The following is a 20000-nucleotide window of genomic DNA, read 5'->3' as shown; positions in this document are numbered from 1 at the left end:
CGACTCTTGCTCCGCACACGCACACGCACACGCACACATGTGTTGACGATAAGACACGTCGATACACGAGGCACACGAGGCACACGAGGCACACGAGGCACACGAGACAATAGCTCGCACACACCTGATACACACCTCATACACATCTTATGCACTCATACGACTCGCACAAACACACAACCACGTACAAGCAGCCGTGCCAGCCGCAGTGGCTGCAGCAAGGCGCGGAGAAGAGGGAGGAGAGAAAGCGCTCGTCACGGGAGGCGTCGGCCTCTGGAAGTTCCATCCGCATGAATGATGACACATTCAGAATGCGGTGATCCCACGAAATGTCCTGATGGGAGTTTAAGGCGATTGAGAGTGATGATGAGCGCGCAGCATTGTGTGCATGCGTGCGTGAGCGCATTGTGCGCATGCGTGCGTGTGTGTGTGTGTGTGTGTGTGTGTGTGTGTGTTGAAACACTAAGCAATAGGTCATACGCGACACATCACTGCACGCAAAACACGCGCTACAGCCATGGCACAGCTGCACACACACACGCACACACACACACGCACACACACACACGCACACACACACGCACACACACACACACACACACACCTCTGGCCTTCGTCCGATGTTAAAGTCGCCAACGGCCAGGACTTTAAAGCCACGATTGCGCAATCGCTGCATGCAATCCTCCATGGCTCGCAAGAACCGCATCTGCCCATGCAGCCATGACGCAACACACAGCCAAGAATAAGCGGCGCAGTACCGAACGTGCGGCTGTTCGTTGTGTCAACAGTTGACGCGCGCGCACATTTTCACACAGTCGACACACACATGCGCGCACGCGCGCGCACACACACACACACACACAGTTGATACACACATTCACATTCACACATTCACACATTCACACATTCACACATTCACACATTCACACATTCACACATTCACACATTCACACATTCACACATTCACACATTCAACACGCACATTTCTGACATGCACTGTCTCTTCCCCTCCCTCCTGTTGCATGCATGTGCGCACAAACTTTGAAAGGGAGGCGGCGAGAGCCGGCACCGTCGTTCGGCACATACACATTCAAGATGGCAAAGCCGTCGTGTACGGTGACAATTGCGCGCCCTGGTCACGAAAGCAAACGACACCCACCATTGTGAAGTTAAGGTGAGGCACGTGTGCTGGTCACAACTGCACGTGCAACGAGAACGCACACAGGACAGACAGAGAGAGACACACACAGACAGACACACACAGACAGAGACAGACAGACACACAGACACACACACATGCACATATGTACATACGTACATGCACATACACACATACATACATACATACATACATACATACATACATACATACATACATACATACATACATACATACATACATACATACATACATACATACATACATACATACATACATACATACATACATACATACATACATACATACATATATACATACATACATACATACATACATACATACATACATACATACATACATACACATTCACAAACACACACAAACGCTCAAACACTCACATTCGAACACACGCAAAAAAACACACAGCACAAGCATACACACAGCGCAAACAAGCGGGGTTTATGGACGGCACCTTCGCAGTCGAGAGCATGGTCAGCAAACGGCTGCGGGTCGGCGGAGATTGTGAGCCCTTTCCGTGCAAAGGTGGCAACGCCGTTGAAGCCACGAGATGTGCCAGCAGAGCAACACGAGAAGAAGCAATCGTATTTTTCCACTGCACAGCACGTCAGGGCCAACACTCCAGTGAGCACCGTCGTCACAAACGACTCACTAGCAGTGTGCGTCACAGCAATACGCAGCGAAGCAAGTCGCAGCGCAGCACAGCGCGACACGGCACGTCGCAGCTAACGCCATCAGGCGCAATCGCCACTCTTGCAAAAGCACAAGCAAACACACACACACACACACAGTCACTCACACACAAGCAAACACACACACACACAGTCACTCACAAAGTGCTGGTGTGACGCCAGCAAGCTTGGGCTGCTCTGCAAGCCTTGAAGCCGTCACCTTCACCTGACACACGAAAGGAGAGGAAGCAAGTGTGCCGTGTGGTTTAGATGGGAAATGGCACTGCATCAAGGTGGCAAAAAAAAAAAACACACACACGCGCGCGCGCGCGCGCAGAGGCGTTCATGAATGAGACAGATGTCGATGGCACTGAACGCACTGACCTCTTGTAAACACAGGATGTCAATCTTGTTCTTTGCCAGCCACGTTGCAACGTCTCCATGCCTGTGAAAGGCCAAGGTGACAGATGTGACATGATAGCAACAAACCGAGAAACGAGAAACGGTGAGCACGTGGCGAGTGAATGGATATGCTTCAAAAAAAAACACACACACACACAAAGCGTGGCCACTCGCTTGACTCCCCTCGCCTCTCCCCTGTCTCAAACTCAAACTCAAACCTTGTGCACACACACAACACAGTACACACACACAGTACACACAGTACACACAGTACACACAGTACACACAGTACACACAACACAGTACACACACAAAGTACACAAAGTACACACAGTACACACAGTACACACAGTACACACGACACACACAACACACACAGTACACACAACACACACAACACACACAACACACACAGTATACACAACACACACAGTATACACAACACACACAAACACATGTGTACTCACCGCCTGTTGATGCAGTCAACAGTGGTCGCCCATCCCGCCACGTTCCAGCACACCAAGTGCAGCATCATGCGCGAACAGCGGTCCTGCTGTCACACTCTTCTCGCTGTGTCTTGTTTAAGCCACCCGAGCCAACTGAATTCAGTTGTAAAGTCTGAATTCAGTCATTCGCTTCCGAGTGGAGAAAACCTGACCACACAAAAACCGCCGTACCCACAGCACCACCCAAAAAGACCAAAGCACCAAACGGTTGCTGTGCCTTGCTTGTTGCTTCTTCTTGAGTGCTTGATCTCTCCACCGGCCAAGCGACCACCCACCCCATCCATCCATCCATATCCAGCCTCCAACTACTACCATCCCTCAGCGGCCTTCCTCTCTCTTCCTGGTCCCCGAGAAAGGAGTGCAAGAACAAACTGATTGCAGAGAGGAGGAACTTGTGTTGAGATTGTTCTTTCCCTCGCGACTGCTGAACGTTCTGTTCTTGAACGTGACTCGCCACGGCACGCCAGAGGCAGGACAACTCCCCCCCCCCCTCGTCAAGCACTGCCATGTCTTCCCTTGCGTCGATTCAAACGGCGCTCCGCAACCGCGATGGCTCAGAGGTGCGTGTGTGCGTGTGGGTGGGTGACTCTCTGGTGGGGCCTGCTGCTGTGCTGCGAGGCAGCAAGGCCTGGTCATCTGCCCAATGTGCTTGTTTCCAAGCTTGCCTGCAAGCAAGCAACATTGGCAAAAAGGCGTGATGTGCCCGCTTGTGGCTCCCCCTCGTGATGTCGCACTGTCGCCTGCCGCGCCCATCACACCCTAACGCAGCACCTGCATGCCACATTTGTTTTGCTTGCCGCACAGATCCAGGAGTTCCAGCTGGATGCCGACGGAAGGCAGCTTGTGGCTGCAGATACATTCACCATGGCCGAGAGCGTGCGCTCTGCAAAGGGCATTGGTGCGTGAGAGCCACCAACTTGGAGGGGGGGGGGGCAACCCTTGCCCTGTCGCTGTCGTTATGTGTCTTGCTGGTGCTGTTGGAGTTGGTGCTAATTGTGCAGGACACAGCCCTTTGCCGCTTAGGATGTTTGTTACATGCACCTTTGGTTTCCAGTCACAGCTCCTCCCACCCTCACACATTCACATCCAACTGCTGCCTTCCGTGTTGTCTCTGTGCTGTTGTCGCAGGCTCGCGTCGCAAGACTGTGATTGAGGCGTTTGTGGTGCTGTGCAATGACGTCCTCGTCATCACGCAACAGCAGCAGACGGCGGGAGGAGACACCGTCTACCTCCTGCTTGCAGATCCGCTTGATCTGGATCAGGTAACCCGTCGAGGTGGTCGCATACATTAGCATGATACATAGCATAAGATGGGTGTTTGCTTCTGAAAGAAGAAGGGCTGGGGGAAGGGAGTGCGTGCCAGCTTGACGTGTTTGCAAGCTTGAGGTGCGTGCCAGCACTTGCTAGGCCAAGTTTGGCCAGCAGTTTTACGCTGCACCATTCGTTGGCCGTCATCTCATGTTCATGCCATCACGACCATCATGACAACAATCATCACTCGGCCTGCTGCCACCATTGTCACCACTACCGCAGTGTACGGTGACGAGCGTGTTCTATGACGATGACCGGGAGTTCCTGGTCGAGGAGAACACAAAGCAGTCGTCGGAAGCGAGCTCGCAGCGCGAAAGCTTCTCCTTCAATGCCCCAGCCAGCCCTCCATCTGTCGTCGTCGCCAACAGCTTCGTGTTTCGCTGCCGCACCGGTACAGCCCCCCTCTTCTCTGCATTACGTTGTGTACACACACCGAGCAAGCTGGGCCACTGTTCTTGTTGCTCTTGTTGAAGCAAATGCGCAACGCCGCTCACACATCGGCATGCTGTGCTCGTGCCTCGTTGACCCGGCTTGACAGCTGAGATGAAGAAGCAATGGCTGCAGAAGGTTCACAACTGCATCTGCAGGGCAAAGGGCTTGCCCATCGGTCAGTGCATCAGTGCATAAACACCTGCTGCTGCTTGTGACATGTGTTGCTGATGCTGCTACTGCTGCTTGTGACATGTGTTGCTGCTGCTGCTTCTGCGGGCAACCATCGCAGCAAGTATCACAATCACACCCACACATATACACAACATCCTCATCTACGACGTGAACTCGGTTTCCTCTTGCCCCTCACTGTCACTTTTCTCACACACACGTTATCATTGCGACGTGCGTGCTTCCGTCCGCCACCAGAGACGCCAGAGTCGCCGCCGGCGCAGCAAGACCTGGTAAAGTTTCGGCACAACAACTCCTTCACGCGCAAGCGCTCACGCAAAGAAATTAACGTCAAACTGGAAGGTGCGGTTGAACACACAACACACACACGCACATACACTGTCTGGCTACAGCTGTGTATTGGTCTGTCCACCTGTGTGTGTGTGGCTGCGCGCTTGTCTGTTTGTGGCTTGTGAGTGCACCTCTCCGTGTCTGGCTCATGCCCCACTGTTCTCTCTCTTTCTATCTGCCTCTTTGTCGTTTGCCATGTACCACCTCCCTACCGCGCGTGCTCACCCATGCTTTCCTTCCACGTGTGCCGCTGTTCTCTCCCCTCACACCAGAACCGCACGAGCGCCGGCTGCAGTCCCGCGGATCACGGCGCTCCCAAGACGAGGTCGAGTGCCCTGCTTTGCTGTATCCTATGCACGTGTGGGTGACCATATGCAGTGGGATAGAAGTGTCGACGCTGTTTAAGTGATGAGTGTGCGCTGCGCACATCTGTGAAGTGGTGCCTTTATTCTACAGGCACACTTGCACCCGTCACACATTCGAATGCTCGCCGTCATCCATACTACCAACAAAATCGCGCAAACACACTCACGCAACACAACCATAAACATACACAAAACAACCGCACAACCACAAACGTACACAAAACAACCGCGCACACACACTCTCTCTCTCACACTTTCGCTCTCTCCTCCTCCTCCTCCTCCTCTTCCTCCTCCGCTGTCCTACCATCTTGTACAACGATGGCGTAGGCGTCTGATCAGCAAGTATCACAATCACACCCACACATATACACAACATCCTCATCTACGACGTGAACTCGGTTTCCTCTTGCCCCTCACTGTCACTTTTCTCACACACACGTTATCATTGCGACGTGCGTGCTTCCGTCCGCCACCAGAGACGCCAGAGTCGCCGCCGGCGCAGCAAGACCTGGTAAAGTTTCGGCACAACAACTCCTTCACGCGCAAGCGCTCACGCAAAGAAATTAACGTCAAACTGGAAGGTGCGGTTGAACACACAACACACACACGCACATACACTGTCTGGCTACAGCTGTGTATTGGTCTGTCCACCTGTGTGTGTGTGGCTGCGCGCTTGTCTGTTTGTGGCTTGTGAGTGCACCTCTCCGTGTCTGGCTCATGCCCCACTGTTCTCTCTCTTTCTATCTGCCTCTTTGTCGTTTGCCATGTACCACCTCCCTACCGCGCGTGCTCACCCATGCTTTCCTTCCACGTGTGCCGCTGTTCTCTCCCCTCACACCAGAACCGCACGAGCGCCGGCTGCAGTCCCGCGGATCACGGCGCTCCCAAGACGAGGTCGAGTGCCCTGCTTTGCTGTATCCTATGCACGTGTGGGTGACCATATGCAGTGGGATAGAAGTGTCGACGCTGTTTAAGTGATGAGTGTGCGCTGCGCACATCTGTGAAGTGGTGCCTTTATTCTACAGGCACACTTGCACCCGTCACACATTCGAATGCTCGCCGTCATCCATACTACCAACAAAATCGCGCAAACACACTCACGCAACACAACCATAAACATACACAAAACAACCGCACAACCACAAACGTACACAAAACAACCGCGCACACACACTCTCTCTCTCACACTTTCGCTCTCTCCTCCTCCTCCTCCTCCTCTTCCTCCTCCGCTGTCCTACCATCTTGTACAACGATGGCGTAGGCGTCTGATCACACGGCATCAAGCAACAGCATCGCTGTCAGCCGCGGTGATTCGTCACACTCGGTTGCGGCGCACCTCGTCGAGGACGCACAGGTGCTGCAATGCCTGCAAGCACTCTGTAGTGACGCCTCTTATTCATCATGGCGACCTGCTTTGTCATGCCGCGTCTTGGTTGTGTCAATGGCACCACGGTGATGTTGCCCCTGGACACACACATACATACACACACACACACACACACACACACACACACACACACACACACACACACACACACACACACGCTCACAAGTATTGCTGGTCATGGTCACCACGTCGTGCTCATACGTCATGTTCATACGTTCCCCTGTAGCGCGTGGCTGAGCGGCGTCCCATCATGCGCAAGTTTGTTGATCGCCTTCGTCGGCGCACGCGCCACATCGACGAACCGCCCGGTGGGTGCTTGTCACCTGTCGTATTGAACTGCTGCAACATAGCTGCTGTATCATTCATACCTGTCACTACACCATACCACATTCCGCTGCACCTCACCTCACACTTCACTCCACTACAACACCACACTTGCCTGTATTCCACTTCCACAACACATGAACATCGCTTGCTGCCTGGCACACGTGTCGTCGCGCTGTCCACACTGCAGCAGAGCTGCGAAGTCAGCGGTCCGTGCAGATCAGCGAGGGCACGTCCAAGCGCCTGATTGAGAAGTGGGAAAGCCGACACGGTAGACGCCGGCCGTCTAGCGGTGAGTCTTCGCTTTGTTGGAGTGGTGCGAGGCTTGCCTGCAGGCATGCACACACAAGCGCCCTCGAAATATGTGCACAGCGCAAACACACATTCGCGTATACATGTGCGCATGCACAGCTGCTCTCTCATTCGTAAACACACACACACACTCACTTCTTGATGTACACGCTTACGCGCACACGCGTATTCGCGTTTTCACCCGCACTCCACACCCATTCGCGCACGCATTAGAACGGCCATCACGGCGTGGATCAAAAGCAAATGCAAAGGCATCAAAGGCGCCAGCGTTCCGTTACGAACAATTCTACGAGCACCGGCAGTTCTTCGAGGTGGGATTGGCATGTGTGTATGTGTGTGCGTGCGTGTGTGCTCTGTGTGGACAAAGAAGGGTGGTCCCAGAACGTGGGAAGTTGAAAGAAGCACCGCTATGCAAATCCCTTGATTCTCACTCACATTCACGTACTGCCGCTCATGCTTTGCACATGCACTCAAACGACGCACACCCGCGGGCGCTTGAACGACAACAACATCAACAACAACAGGACCAAGCGACCGGGATGTCACCAACCAAGGACACGCCCACCAGCAGGTCGGCTCCCCTCTTTGAGTATCAACACCGTGTGCACGTGTGTGTGTGTGTGTGTGTGTGTGTACGTGTGTGTGTGTGTGTGTGTGTGTGTGTGTGTGTGTGTGTGTGTGTGTATGTGTGTGTGCACGTGTGTGTGTGTGTGTGTGTGTGTGTGTGTGTGCAGTCATTTTTGTGTTTGACTCTTATTCACCGTGTTGGCATGTCGCGACGCGCACATGTTACTGAACCACAGACAAAAGCGCTTCGACTTTGACATCCCAACAACGCGGCAGAACGTCCACTCCCTCGTCGAACAGGTGTGTGTGTGTGTGTGTGTGTGTGTGTGTGTGTGTGTGTGTGTGTGTGTGTATAGCATGGTGCTACGTCATGCCGCACTCCGCTTCGCTTTGTATTGATGCCCACAATACCCGTTTACTCTTGATTCGACGATTGGCGTCGTTGTTCTCATGCAGTTGGGCGGTGGATCGTCGGAGGAGCTAAAGACGCTCACGTGAGTGCAATACGCAACGCAGCATTCCCTGTTGGGGTTACATGTGCACACACATGCACGTCCACATCGACATCCACGTGCACATGCACACAGACAGTTGATAGCACAGTATGTGCCCACAATGGAACCATTCCCCCCCCCCCGCACGCCGCGCGCGCGTTCACACACACACCCTCACTCCCATCCACCCCTTTGCTTGTTTCACACGTGTTTGCCGGCTGTGCAGAGAGGACACGGTGTCTGGATCTGCGCAGCCGTCAGTCACCAACACATACACAATGTCGTGGGATTATGGCGACGATTTCCCCGCCGTCTCAAGCAAGACAGACGAGGTATGTGTGGCGCGCGTGCGTACGCTCACGAAAACGTGCTCTTCACGTGCGATAAGTGAGAGTGTGCAGTGGCGTATTGTGCGCAACTTGAGTTGCCTCATGAGTTCGTCCTGTTGCTGTTTGTTCAATCACACACACATACACACACAATCACTGACTCACTCACTCCCCCTTGCAAACACTCGCTCGCATGCGCAAACACTCGCTCGCGTGCACGATTTCGGCTGGTCTTGAACAGATGGTTGTTGGTCAGGACACCACGTCATATCCGGCATCCCGCAGCCCACGGCAGCCCCCGCCAAAGTCGCCGAAGAAATCGCCAAAGTTCATGAAGGTGAAGGAGCTGTGTGGATGTGTCCTTCTCCGTGCGTGCGTGCGTTTGTCTCTGTGTGTGTGTGTGTGTGTTTGTGCCTGTATATGTGTGTGTTGTGTCAGTGTGTTTGTCCCTTTCTGTGTGTGTATCTGTGTCCCTGTCTTTGCGTGCGTGCGTGTTATTTCTCCCAATAGTTTTGCTTCTCCTCTCGTCCATCACTTATCACACGTGCTGTGCATGCTGTTCTGTTATTGTTCACAGCGCCTCTCCAAATCATCCACGCCCACCAAGGCCAAACGAGGTACTTTTGGATGTCCCGCCAGACCATACCGCATGTTTGATTTGATTGTCTGCCCATATCTTCTCACGTGATCCCCGTACACGATGAACGCAGCACAATTTCGTACATACAACACCGCATGTGCACCTGCGCACCGTTTCTTTCAATGCCGAACCGATGGTCGAGCGCCAGCATTGCCTGTCACAATTGAATGTCTGTTGTGTTGTCTCACATCTTGACCCTCCCATTGCGTGCGTATAACAACATCTCGACCAGATTCCGATGGCAGTGCATCGACCAAGAAGAAGGGCATGGTGCGTATGAGGCGATATGCGTGTGGGGTGGGTGTTGGGGGGAGGGTTGTGCGTGTGTGTGAATGCTGTCTCTTCAACCGTGCCTGCAAGCACCCAACAACCGTCTTGCTTGGTCCATGGCACCACCTTGCTCATATTTGCAATTCATGTTGTTGTTTGGCAGCTCCATCGCATGCGTGAATCGCTGCGGATTCGGCGACGCGGAAGTCGGAAAAGCAAAGGTGAACCAGCATATATTGTCGCGTGCGTGTGCGAACACTTGTGTGCGCGCGATGTGTGTAAACACGTGTGTGTGTGAATATTTTCGTATGTGTGCATGTGTGTCTGCGTGTGCTCAAGGCGAAGATTGGCATCGGTTTCTCCTTCGTTGTTTGTTGCCAGACATTGCACCACTACCGCCGACAGCTGACGACGAGGACGATAGAGGCGCAGCCGCCGCTGGTGCCGATCTCACAGAGGACACGAGCGCATACGCAGGATATCACCCGCTCAAGCCGCGCACAGGTGAGCTGATGGTGCTGGTGGTGATTGTTGTAGTGGCAAGAGTGTCGCTGCTCGATTCCTCTTTCTCCCATTGTCTTGTCTGTGCCTGCGTCACCTTCCCACCCTCCACACAATCGTTCAATCCAGCACTTGACTAGCACACACACACTCTCACACACACACTCACACTCACACTCACACTCACACTCACACTCACACTCACACTCACACTCACACTCACACGCACTCACACTCACACTCACACTCATACCGCCGCCACCAACAACAACAACAACAACAACAACAACAACAACAACAACAACAGCGCTGTCGCGACGAGACCTGACAGCCGGCGTTGGCTCGCTCGCCATTGCCGAAGATGAGTTTGATACCGAGAGCATTGATCTCGACATCATTCGGCGCGACCTCCACACATACGAGCAGTCCACGCTCGCAATCACCGAAGAGGACAGAGGTATGTACATCCGCGCGTGGGTTTTGTTTGTTTGTGTGTGTGGGGGGGGGGGGTTGTGTGTGTGTTTGTGTGTGGGGGTGTGTGTGGGGGGGGGTTGTGGTTGTGGGTGTGTGTGTGGGTGGGTGTACATCCGCGCGTGGGTTTTGTTTGTGTGTGGTGTGGGTGTGGGTGTGGGTGTGTGCCGTTGCTTGGTCTCACGCACACCACCACGTGCCTCCCACTGTTTTGGTTGCATGCGCACAATTTCGACATCAGATTTGGAGCAGCTGCAGGCGTCCACACTCGCACTGAAACGGCAGATGGAAGAGGAGGAAGAAGAGTACAACATGCGCCGCCTCGCTGCAGAGAAGAAGATGGAGGACAAGCAGAATCTGGTCAGTGGCAATGGCAGAGGAGGGGAAAGAGCAAGTATGATTCTACGCGCGCTTGCATGTGTCTGGGTTGAGCTTGGTAGCGCTTGTTTCGTGTGCATGTTCCGCGTCGTTGGGAACTCAAGCAGACCAACGTCCTCCCTCTCTCGCTGTTGTGCAGATGAAGCCACTTGACCAGAGCCAAGCGCACGCCTCGCAGCTGAAGCTGCCGTCCCACTTGCGTAAGTGTGACGTTGTTGATGTTGCCTGCAAGCATATCCACCTGTCATCATACAGGGATGCACACTATTCCTTCCTCTCTGCCGTCTTCCTCTTTGCAACCCTCTCCCCTGCTTGAATACTTGCCATTCGCACATATGCTAACACCGCACCCCTACAAACACATGCACACACACGTGCACACATATGCACACACGCACACGCACGTACATGTACGTTAGTCCAATCTGAGCACCTGCCGACGCTGGGGTCGTTCATCAGCGCCAACTGGCAGCAGCTCATGTATCCGACAGAGACTGGCGACGACCTGATCCACTCCGCCCAGAACCTCAGCAGCAACAACAGTAACAACAATACGTGCGTTGCACGTTGCGGCTCCCTTCACGTTTGCTTTGTTGTTTGTTTGTGGAGCTTGTTGGTGTGCTGCTGCGTGAGCTGTGAACCATGTCACGCACTAAGCGCTCGCAGCAAGCGTGCCACTGTTGTGATTGAGGATGTGTGTTTTCAAGCAAGCGAGCAATATGGGGCTCACGAATGCGCTTGCGTGCTTGTGCTCTCTCTGTGTCAGTGGTCTACTGGACGTGCTGCGCTCACGACAGAAGACGGAACCAGCGCACAAACGCCAAGGTCTGATGCACGCAGCATCAACCAGCATCAACCACACGCTCACGCGCACATGCTTCAAAACCAAGCAATACAACAATATGTTGTCACCATACATGCTCTGTAGTTGTCATCTTTGCTAATCTACCTGGGCGTGTCATTCTTGCACTCGAACGCTCGATCCCAATAGCAATTTCATGACCGGCTCACCTTCGCCTTGTGGTGTTGCATGCTATTCTTACATCTGCAGTGCATCTTCGCCAAAAGTGGACTGGCAACCTGTCTCGGTAGGTGAAGCAGCCGTGCTACCAATTTGTGTGATGTTCACACAGATCCACACACAGTTATACAAACACGCCACACACACACACACACACTCACACATACATCCACTTTCACACACACTTTCACACCCACTTTCACACTCATGCTCATCTGTACGTGCGTACTGTTCACTGCAGGGATGTGTATGGAGTGAACCAGCTTCGCCGGGAATTTCAAACACAGCACTCGACGCACGCAGCCGTCGTTGGCGGCCTGCCGCGGGCAGGTGGGGGCGCGCTGTCGCCAACCATGCAACAGCTGATTATGGAGCACTTGCACTCGGACGAAGGGGTTGCGAGCGAGCATCTTTCGCAGCAGACACACACCCAGGACCAGGACGACAGTGGCGAACACGTGTACGAGACCATTGCCGACATGTGGCCTGAAGCCAAGCAGCGGCCTCAGCAGCCACGCCAGCCGTACGCTGGGCGGCGCATGTCTGTGGTGGAGAACATGAGCAGCTCTGACGACAGCACGAGCGGCACGAGTGAGGCGAGCAAGCGGTCGTCTGCTACGTCGTCTGCATCGTCATCCTCAACCCTGCGCCCGGAAAACGGCTACGAGCACGAGGACGCGTCTGTTGCGCCGTCGTCGCCAACAATTTCGCCAGAGGTCCACGCCATGTATCACGGCAACCTGTGGACCACGCTGCCGCAGGATCCCGTTCCGATTAGCGTGCAGTGGTCCCTGGCCAAGAACAGCCAGCTTGCCGGGCTGACGGCTGTGCAGCTTCGGCTTCTCGCTGTCTTTGCCGGTGCCCTCGGCCAGTGCAGCGAGACCAGCAACCTGTAGCATGTGACTTCCTGTCCATACGTCCTTCGTCAACCGTGCGCGTGTTTCTAGTGTACCCGTGTGTGTGTGTGTGTGTGTGTGTGTGTGTGTGTGTGTGTGTGTGTGTGTCTGTGTCTGTGTCTGTGTGTGTGTGTGTGTGTGTGTGTGTCTGTGTCTGTGTGCACGCATGCCACGCATGTGTGTGTGTGCTAGGGCTGCTCTTCATTGTGCTGTCCTTTTGGTTTTGTGCCCCTGTTTGACTTTATCCTTCTTCCAGCTTATCGTTCTCTGTTGACAGTTACCTAATCCACAGCACCGTTCGCTCACCTTGTCTTACACGACCCTCTTCACGACATCCTTTCGCTTGCTCCGGCACCTTGTTACTCTATCTGGCCGCAACCCATCACGCGTGTGTGTAATGAGACCGCATTTCTTCGCTTTGTTCCAAATACAACAGGAGAGAAGCATTTGGATACTGTCGCAACAACGTGCGTGCTTTGCGCTGTTTACTGCTCAGAGTTTGTGCGCAGAGGTGCACACACACACACTCGCTCACTCACGCACACGCACACGCACACGCACACGCGCACACACACGCGCACACACACACACACACACACAATGCACAACACTTGGATGTGTAGAAATACCGACGAAACTTGCAGGATTGCAGTGTGAAAGAGCCCTGCCTTTCATGTCTTGTCTTTGTTCAGGCACAAGCTTGCTCGTCCTTGTTTGCCTGTTGCAGTTGCTTGCTGAGCTCCGCGATAGCTGTCTCACGTTCCTTCAGCCGCACGGCCACCTTGACGTATGCGGAGAGGAGCTGGGCTGCTTGGCCTACAAACAACACGAACAGCAGCACCACAGCGACAAGACAACAACAGACCGCGTCAATTGCACGTGGTGATGAAGCAATTACATGCAGCGCGCACGTACAAACATACACGCAAACATATGGACACACACACACACACAACAAGGTAGTGTGCACGACGTGCGAACACGGAATGGCCCCGACTTGGGACAACATGTTCGTCCTCACCGCGTGTTTGCAGGGTGCGTTTGCGCAGGGCGACAGTTTCGGTGCGATACTGGTCCAGCAGCTGCGTGTCGATGATGAGAAGGGATGCAAATCAGGGCAAATCACAACCAACAAGCACCGCACACATGCAGAACAGAAAAACAAAACACAGTCACATCTGTCGCTTCGCAACCACAGCCGACACACCACCGCAGCAAAGCACCGCGACCACATCACCTTCATACGCACACCCCGCCACGCGCAGCTTACCTGGGAGTTGATGGACACCGCTTCAGCAGCCTTTGCGAGTGCCTCGTCGTTGGTGGCCCCGTCAAAGGGGGATGGACTGTTGGTACCACTGCTCCGTTTGCGAGCGCCCTCGGGTGTAGTGGAGTTGGCAGCGCTGAATGCCTCGTGGCGCGCGTCGTCGTCACCGCCATCACCACTAATGGTGTTGGTCTTGGTGTTGTTGAGGTCCTTCTCGTCATTGTCACCACTGGCGTTTACGATCGTGAGGTCCCCGTACTCTGTCTGCTGGTGTTCTTGCTGTTGCTGGTGTGCTTGCTGCTGCTGCTGTTGTTGCTGCTGTTGTTGCTGTTGTTGCTGTTGTTGCTGTTGCTGTTGTTGCTGCTGCTGCTGCTGCTGCTGCTGCTGCTGCTGTTGCTGCTGCTGCTGCTGCTGCTCTTCTTGTTGTTGGTGCTGTTGCTGGTGCATCCACTGAGCAGACGATGTGTGTCGACTGATCGCCACAGTGCCTGGGTCGTTCGTGGCCGTGGTGGTATTGTGGGCCGCTTGGTCGCGTACGCCACCGTGGTGGTGGTGGTGGTGCTGCTGTTGTCGTTGTTGTTGTCGTTGTCTTGGGCTGCTTGGTCGTGCCTGCACAGAGGGTGTCGTTGGATGGGAGGACGGTATCGACACAAATGGCGTGGAAGAGGCGGGAATGCTGGCCGCGGCGCTTCTTGGGGCGGTCATGGCTGAATGCGCGGCCGCAGAATAGGCGTTCGCCGGTGTTCGCAGCCCAGACATTGTGGGCGGCTCAGGCGCAGACCTGGGCGTGCGAGGGATCAGCTGGGTGTTGACATGCGACGCTGGAGTGGAGGGCGTTGACGCCCCAAAATCAAGGTCGAGGGAGATGGGGACGTACGGCGACGAGGTCGTTCGGCCTGTTGCTGTTGGTGTTGTTATTGTCGTCGGTGTTGTTGTTGGTGTTGCCGTTGTTGGTGTTGTCGTTGTTGGCAAGGCTGCACTTGAGTTTCGCTGGCGCTGTCGCTGGTGCGGGTTCCGGAGGCTTGCTCTCACACTTGGACTGGCGTTTGGCTGAAACGCCCCAAACTGACCCAGCCCACCAACACCATGCTGCTGCTGATGAAGAGCAGACGGTGTTGCCGGTGCCTGGCCTGCGCCATGGTTGCCACCGCCGATGCTGCCACTAGTGCTGCTTGGTGGCTGCCACATCATGGACCACGGGAGGGAGAGAGAGAAAAGGTGAGAAGGTGTTTGTATCGATGAGTGAATGAATGGTTGACGTGTGCATAGAATAAATGCATGGCGGGAGGATTGTAAGCGACGAAGCAGGTCACTACATTGCAACCTGCTTGGAACAAAAGCGAAGGAAACAAGACAAACCTCCTGTGCTCTTGGCTTTGGAGGCTGTGCACAGCCGCCAAGCGTGCAAACAGAAGACCACCTTTGCTGCAGCTGTACACCTTTGCAGGCACACACAACTCTGTCCGTGCGTACACCCACACAAACCTCCTTTTCAAAAGTTTCCCGCCAAAGCTGACTACATTTTGTGATGCCGGGGATTGTAACTGCCCTGCTGCGATTGTTTTTGTTTTGGGGTGAGGGTTGTGTGTTGTTGTGTCTTGCCTGCCCAGCGTGCGCGTCATCACCACTCGGGCTGTGTCGCACCCACCAGCCAAAGCAAGGGGCAGAGAAGGCATTCAGCAGGCAGGCAGCAGGTGCTTGACTGTCTCGCACTCGCGGTGTCTTTCTCGTGTCATCCGTCCAACCAACCAACCAACCAACCAACAAACCACAAAGAGCAGCCCTGACAGGAGCGCAGAGTCGCAAGTAACAACAAGCAAGTGACAACAAGCAAGTGACTGACAACAGCAAGTGATGGGCCAGCGGCAGTCCACCCTGGAACAGCGGGTGCAGGCAGACGGGACGACAGTGACCGTGGCACCCGCTTTCTACTTTGGGAGCTTGGACGATTTCCACGTGCCCACCACGACCTCTGCCACGTCTGCTGCGTCCAGCAGTGGCGCCAGTGGCCTCGGTAGCCAGCCAGCAAGTGCATCGGCGTCTCCTGCGCGACGTGCGCGCCGGTCACGCGCCGCTTCATCTGGCGCCTCCGACGATGCCCCTCGCCCACGCAGTTTATCTGTCGTTAACGCCAGTGGCGTTGAGATGAAGGCAAAGCACCTGCTGGACCGTGAAATCAAACACAGACAGCGCACAGTCATCAAGGTCTGCGTGTGTGTGTGTGCATGTGTGTGTATGCGTGTGTGTGTATGTATGTATGTGTGTGTGTGTGCATGTGTGTGCATGTGTGTGTGTGTGTGTGTGTGTGTGTGTGTGTGTGTGTGGCATCGCTTACATGCGCGTGTTCGCTGACCCACCCTTCACACAACAACAACAACAACAACAACAACAACAACAACAACAACAACAACAACAACAACAACAACAACAACAACAACAACAACAACAACAACAACAACAAACAACGACAACGACGACAACAACCCATAACAATGTGTACAGGCGCAGCTGCAGATGACACCAACGCAGATCATCATCAAGAACGAGGCGCATCGAACACCCATTGACTTTGTTCCGTTGCAGGGCACCACCAGCATCCACGTGTTTGGCGTGCGTAGCCTGCTGTACTACGGAGGAACGCCAGAACGGCCCATCTCGCAAAGCCATCTCATCGTGTTCCCAAACAAGGCCATTGCACAGGCCGTCGAGACTTATGTCATCAACGCTACGCGCCAGAACGCCGCGCACATGGACCAGCCCACACCGCCACACTCCGTCAGCAGCATGGGCAGCAGCATGGCCGCCGGGGACAGGTACCCGGTACTCGAGGCCTCGGGCCCGCCGTACAAGCACACAGCAACGGCGGCGTGGATGGAGGTGCCCGTACACGACGACGACGAGCAGCAGCAGCGCAAGCAGCGCAGCGACCGCAGCAGCACCAGCACAGCCAGCTCCAACAGCATCGTGTTGGATCCACGCGATGGCAGTGGTACCGCCCCCAACGGCAATCACCATCACCACGACACGACGACCAACGCGATCGTGGGTGTGGACGGTGCCATGCCGACACCGCCGCCAACATCACCGGGCAGCAGCGCAGCCACCAAGACGCGGCCCGGCCAGGAGGGGCGGCAGGAGCAGCAGAACGGGGGGCGACACGGCGACAATGGAGGTTCGAACGATGATGGCAGCGCTAACAGCAGCAGCAGCGCGCGCACGAGCGTCGCGAGCGTGGCATCCAACACCGCGTCCACCCCCACATGCATGCACGCATCGTTTTCGTCGTCAGTGCCGTACACGGATCAGAGCCGCGTTGCAGATGCACAGCGTCGAGACAGCCGGCCCAGCACTGTTGATGTAGAGGCAATCACAGCAGCAGCAGCAGCAGCAGCAGCAACAACACACCGAACAGCCACGACCCAGCCGCACGTGCGCGTGAGCGACCACGACATTGAACAGGGGCTCAAAGCGTGTGGTGATGGCGATGGTGGCGATGGTGATGATGCCGTTACCGCAGATTCCACACACGCGTCGTCTGCAGCATGCGTGGATCGTGCAGGTTGGGCGGGCCAGACACATCGCGACGGTTTGCACATGGCAAACGACCGGGATAGCACTCAAGCCATTCACGACAAAAAAAGCAACACCACCACCACCACCAACACCAACAACAACAACAACGACAACAACAACACCAACAACAACAACAACAGTGACGGCAGCAGCCATCTTGCTGCCCCAGAGCAGCAGCACCTCACTGGAGGCAAACGACCGGCGCGCGTGAGTTTGATTCCTGCGCATCTGCCGAGTGTATCTGTTGGTGGCGCCATGCTGGGCAGCTTCGAGGCGGTGCTGCTTGGTGTTGTGCACGCGCGCGCCGTGCCCTCGCCGCATCTGGGCCATGTTGCCCACATGTGCATCACGAACGGAACCAAGGGCGTGCCCAGAACATTCACGCTTGCATCATATGCAGCATCGCAACGCAACAAGCGCAACACCAGCAGCAGCAGCAGCAACAACAACAACACCAACACCAACACCAACAGCACGGATGGCAGTGCTGGCGACGCAGGCTACAATGACGATTACGACTTCGATGGCGGTGATGGTTTTGGAGGCCCACCCTTGCCAATCCCGCCCTCACTGCACATACCATCAACATCATCGTCGTTGTCGTCGCTATCACAACCGTCCACCGCCGCCACCAGCCGCCACCAGCTGGGGAAACCGGCATCGCACTTTGTGTTTGAGCGCGGCACGTCGTACCAGCAGCCCAGCAGATACCGCAAGCGACGCCGCGCACGCACTTCCAGCAGTCGGCCTGACGAAGATGGTGGTGGTGGTGGTGGTGGTGGTGGTGGTGGTGGTGGTGGTGGTGAGTTGGATGACAGCTTTGCGTTGAGCACGGCACGGGCGCAGACGTTCAACACGCAGGAGGCGGATGCTGCTGCGTTTGTCGGCGTGTACACGCAGGGCATTCGCGTGTCCTGCCCACTGCAGCGGCGATTCGATGCACAAATACCGCTGCACGCCATTAAGTTCTGGCACCTGTCGCCCTCAAACAAGAAGGACCTGTGTGTGATGATCACACCAGACGTGCATGCTTGTGACGTGGGGCGTGGTGGCGGCAGCAGATACCACCACGCATCTGCACACGCGCAGTGGCACATGCAGGTTGTGTCTGTGCTTGTGTTTCGGCTGGCAAAGCGGGCGTGGGCGGCGTGTCAGCTGTTGGCGCGGGCACAGCAGGAGGGCCACTTTGGTGTCGCTCTCCCTCCCACGGTGAGTTGAGTCGGAGTTGAAGTTTGGGGGAGGGGGAGAGAGAGAGGGGGGGGAGGAAGGCTTGGTGTGTGTTTGAGAGAATGGGATGTTTGGAGGGAAGGGGTTGAAGGGGCGAGTTAGTGTTTGTATGTACCCGTGTGTAGCTGTGTTCATTAAGCGTATTTGATCAGGCGTCAGTTCAACACTCGTACATCACTCGCCCTGCACACCATCATGCGATCACGATCACGATCACGATCACGATGATGATCACCGCCTCTCACTCATCTGCTCCTGCCATCACATCACGCACTCCATCTCTGGTCACGCTGCGATGGGTTTTGCAGACGACGATGCCAAATGAGTTTCTTGCCACGCTGGTTGGTGCAGTGACACACCCGCACATCACGGAGGCAAACGCACGCGCCGTCGCCCTCGCCGCAGTGGTACACGCAGTGCTCTGGCATGCAGTGTTGGGCTTCGTGGTGTGGTGGTGGTGGTGGTGGTAGTGTTCGTGGTGGGGAAAGATTTGAGTTTTTTTGGGGAGGTAGCGAAAGGATCTTATACACACATACACACTGCGCGCGAGAAAGCTTATTTTAGTTCACACACACACACACATGTACGCCTGACCACTACTTGTCGTGTGTGGCGAGCAGCTGCAGGAGTGCACGACGCTCGAGTGTCGGCTGACGCTGCACTCGACCACAGTCACCGTTGCCTCCACCCAAGACGCATTCCAACGCTACTCAATCCCAAACACCCGCGTCAGGTACGCCCGTGTGCTGCGCATCGATTTTGAGCTGATATTATGCTCTCGTTGGTGGTTTGTTTGCACATATATTGAGAATGCGATGAGACGATCCATTCTAAACAACCACACATGCTCATATGCACACACTTGCACATTCACACATGCACACACATGCACACACACACACACACACGCACGCACACATTCACACGCATACATACATACACGCATACACATGCACA

General features: G+C 55.0%; 4 protein-coding genes across 4 annotated transcripts in view; 2 read left to right on the top strand and 2 right to left on the bottom strand.

The window, feature by feature from the left end:
* PTSG_12954 (uncharacterized protein) overlaps window positions 1-2863 on the bottom strand; it is a 6250-nt gene extending 3387 nt beyond the window's left edge. Inside the window, exons 1-7 of the mRNA XM_004989229.1 lie at window positions 2721-2863; window positions 2236-2296; window positions 2014-2077; window positions 1635-1775; window positions 1041-1132; window positions 605-706; window positions 189-334 (exon numbers count right to left, since the gene is read on the bottom strand). Of these exons, the coding sequence (XP_004989286.1) occupies window positions 189-334; window positions 605-706; window positions 1041-1132; window positions 1635-1775; window positions 2014-2077; window positions 2236-2296; window positions 2721-2788 (674 nt within the window). The 5' untranslated portion in view covers window positions 2789-2863. The remainder of the gene's footprint in view (window positions 1-188; window positions 335-604; window positions 707-1040; window positions 1133-1634; window positions 1776-2013; window positions 2078-2235; window positions 2297-2720) is intronic.
* Window positions 2864-3265: 402 nt separating this feature from the next.
* On the top strand, window positions 3266-12976 carry PTSG_09928 (uncharacterized protein; the record flags this gene model as incomplete). The annotated part of the gene is made up of 29 exons (XM_004989228.1): window positions 3266-3319; window positions 3564-3657; window positions 3888-4021; window positions 4293-4461; window positions 4609-4677; window positions 4929-5033; window positions 5294-5398; window positions 5863-5967; window positions 6228-6280; window positions 6648-6740; window positions 7000-7081; window positions 7288-7389; window positions 7623-7720; window positions 7934-7980; window positions 8213-8276; window positions 8433-8470; window positions 8697-8802; window positions 9041-9136; window positions 9377-9416; window positions 9672-9709; window positions 9873-9930; window positions 10091-10213; window positions 10518-10667; window positions 10923-11041; window positions 11199-11259; window positions 11479-11614; window positions 11826-11884; window positions 12111-12147; window positions 12322-12976. 29 exons carry the CDS (start codon window positions 3266-3268, stop codon window positions 12974-12976), a joined length of 3090 nt encoding a protein of 1029 aa, XP_004989285.1.
* Window positions 12977-13664: 688 nt separating this feature from the next.
* Window positions 13665-14690, bottom strand: PTSG_09927 (uncharacterized protein; the record flags this gene model as incomplete). Its single annotated transcript, XM_004989227.1, has 3 exons — window positions 13665-13792; window positions 13998-14058; window positions 14247-14690. 3 exons carry the CDS (start codon window positions 14688-14690, stop codon window positions 13665-13667), a joined length of 633 nt encoding a protein of 210 aa, XP_004989284.1.
* Window positions 14691-15763: 1073 nt separating this feature from the next.
* Window positions 15764-20000, top strand: part of PTSG_09926 (TK/HMTK protein kinase) — a 9003-nt gene continuing 4766 nt past the window's right edge. Inside the window, exons 1-4 of the mRNA XM_004989226.1 lie at window positions 15764-16448; window positions 16746-19025; window positions 19352-19450; window positions 19664-19776. Of these exons, the coding sequence (XP_004989283.1) occupies window positions 16098-16448; window positions 16746-19025; window positions 19352-19450; window positions 19664-19776 (2843 nt within the window). The 5' untranslated portion in view covers window positions 15764-16097. The remainder of the gene's footprint in view (window positions 16449-16745; window positions 19026-19351; window positions 19451-19663; window positions 19777-20000) is intronic.

Source organism: Salpingoeca rosetta (genome assembly GCF_000188695.1).
Source record: "Salpingoeca rosetta unplaced genomic scaffold supercont1.30, whole genome shotgun sequence".
Lineage (NCBI taxonomy): Eukaryota > Choanoflagellata > Craspedida > Salpingoecidae > Salpingoeca > Salpingoeca rosetta.
This window is presented reverse-complemented; position numbering and strand designations above follow the sequence as displayed.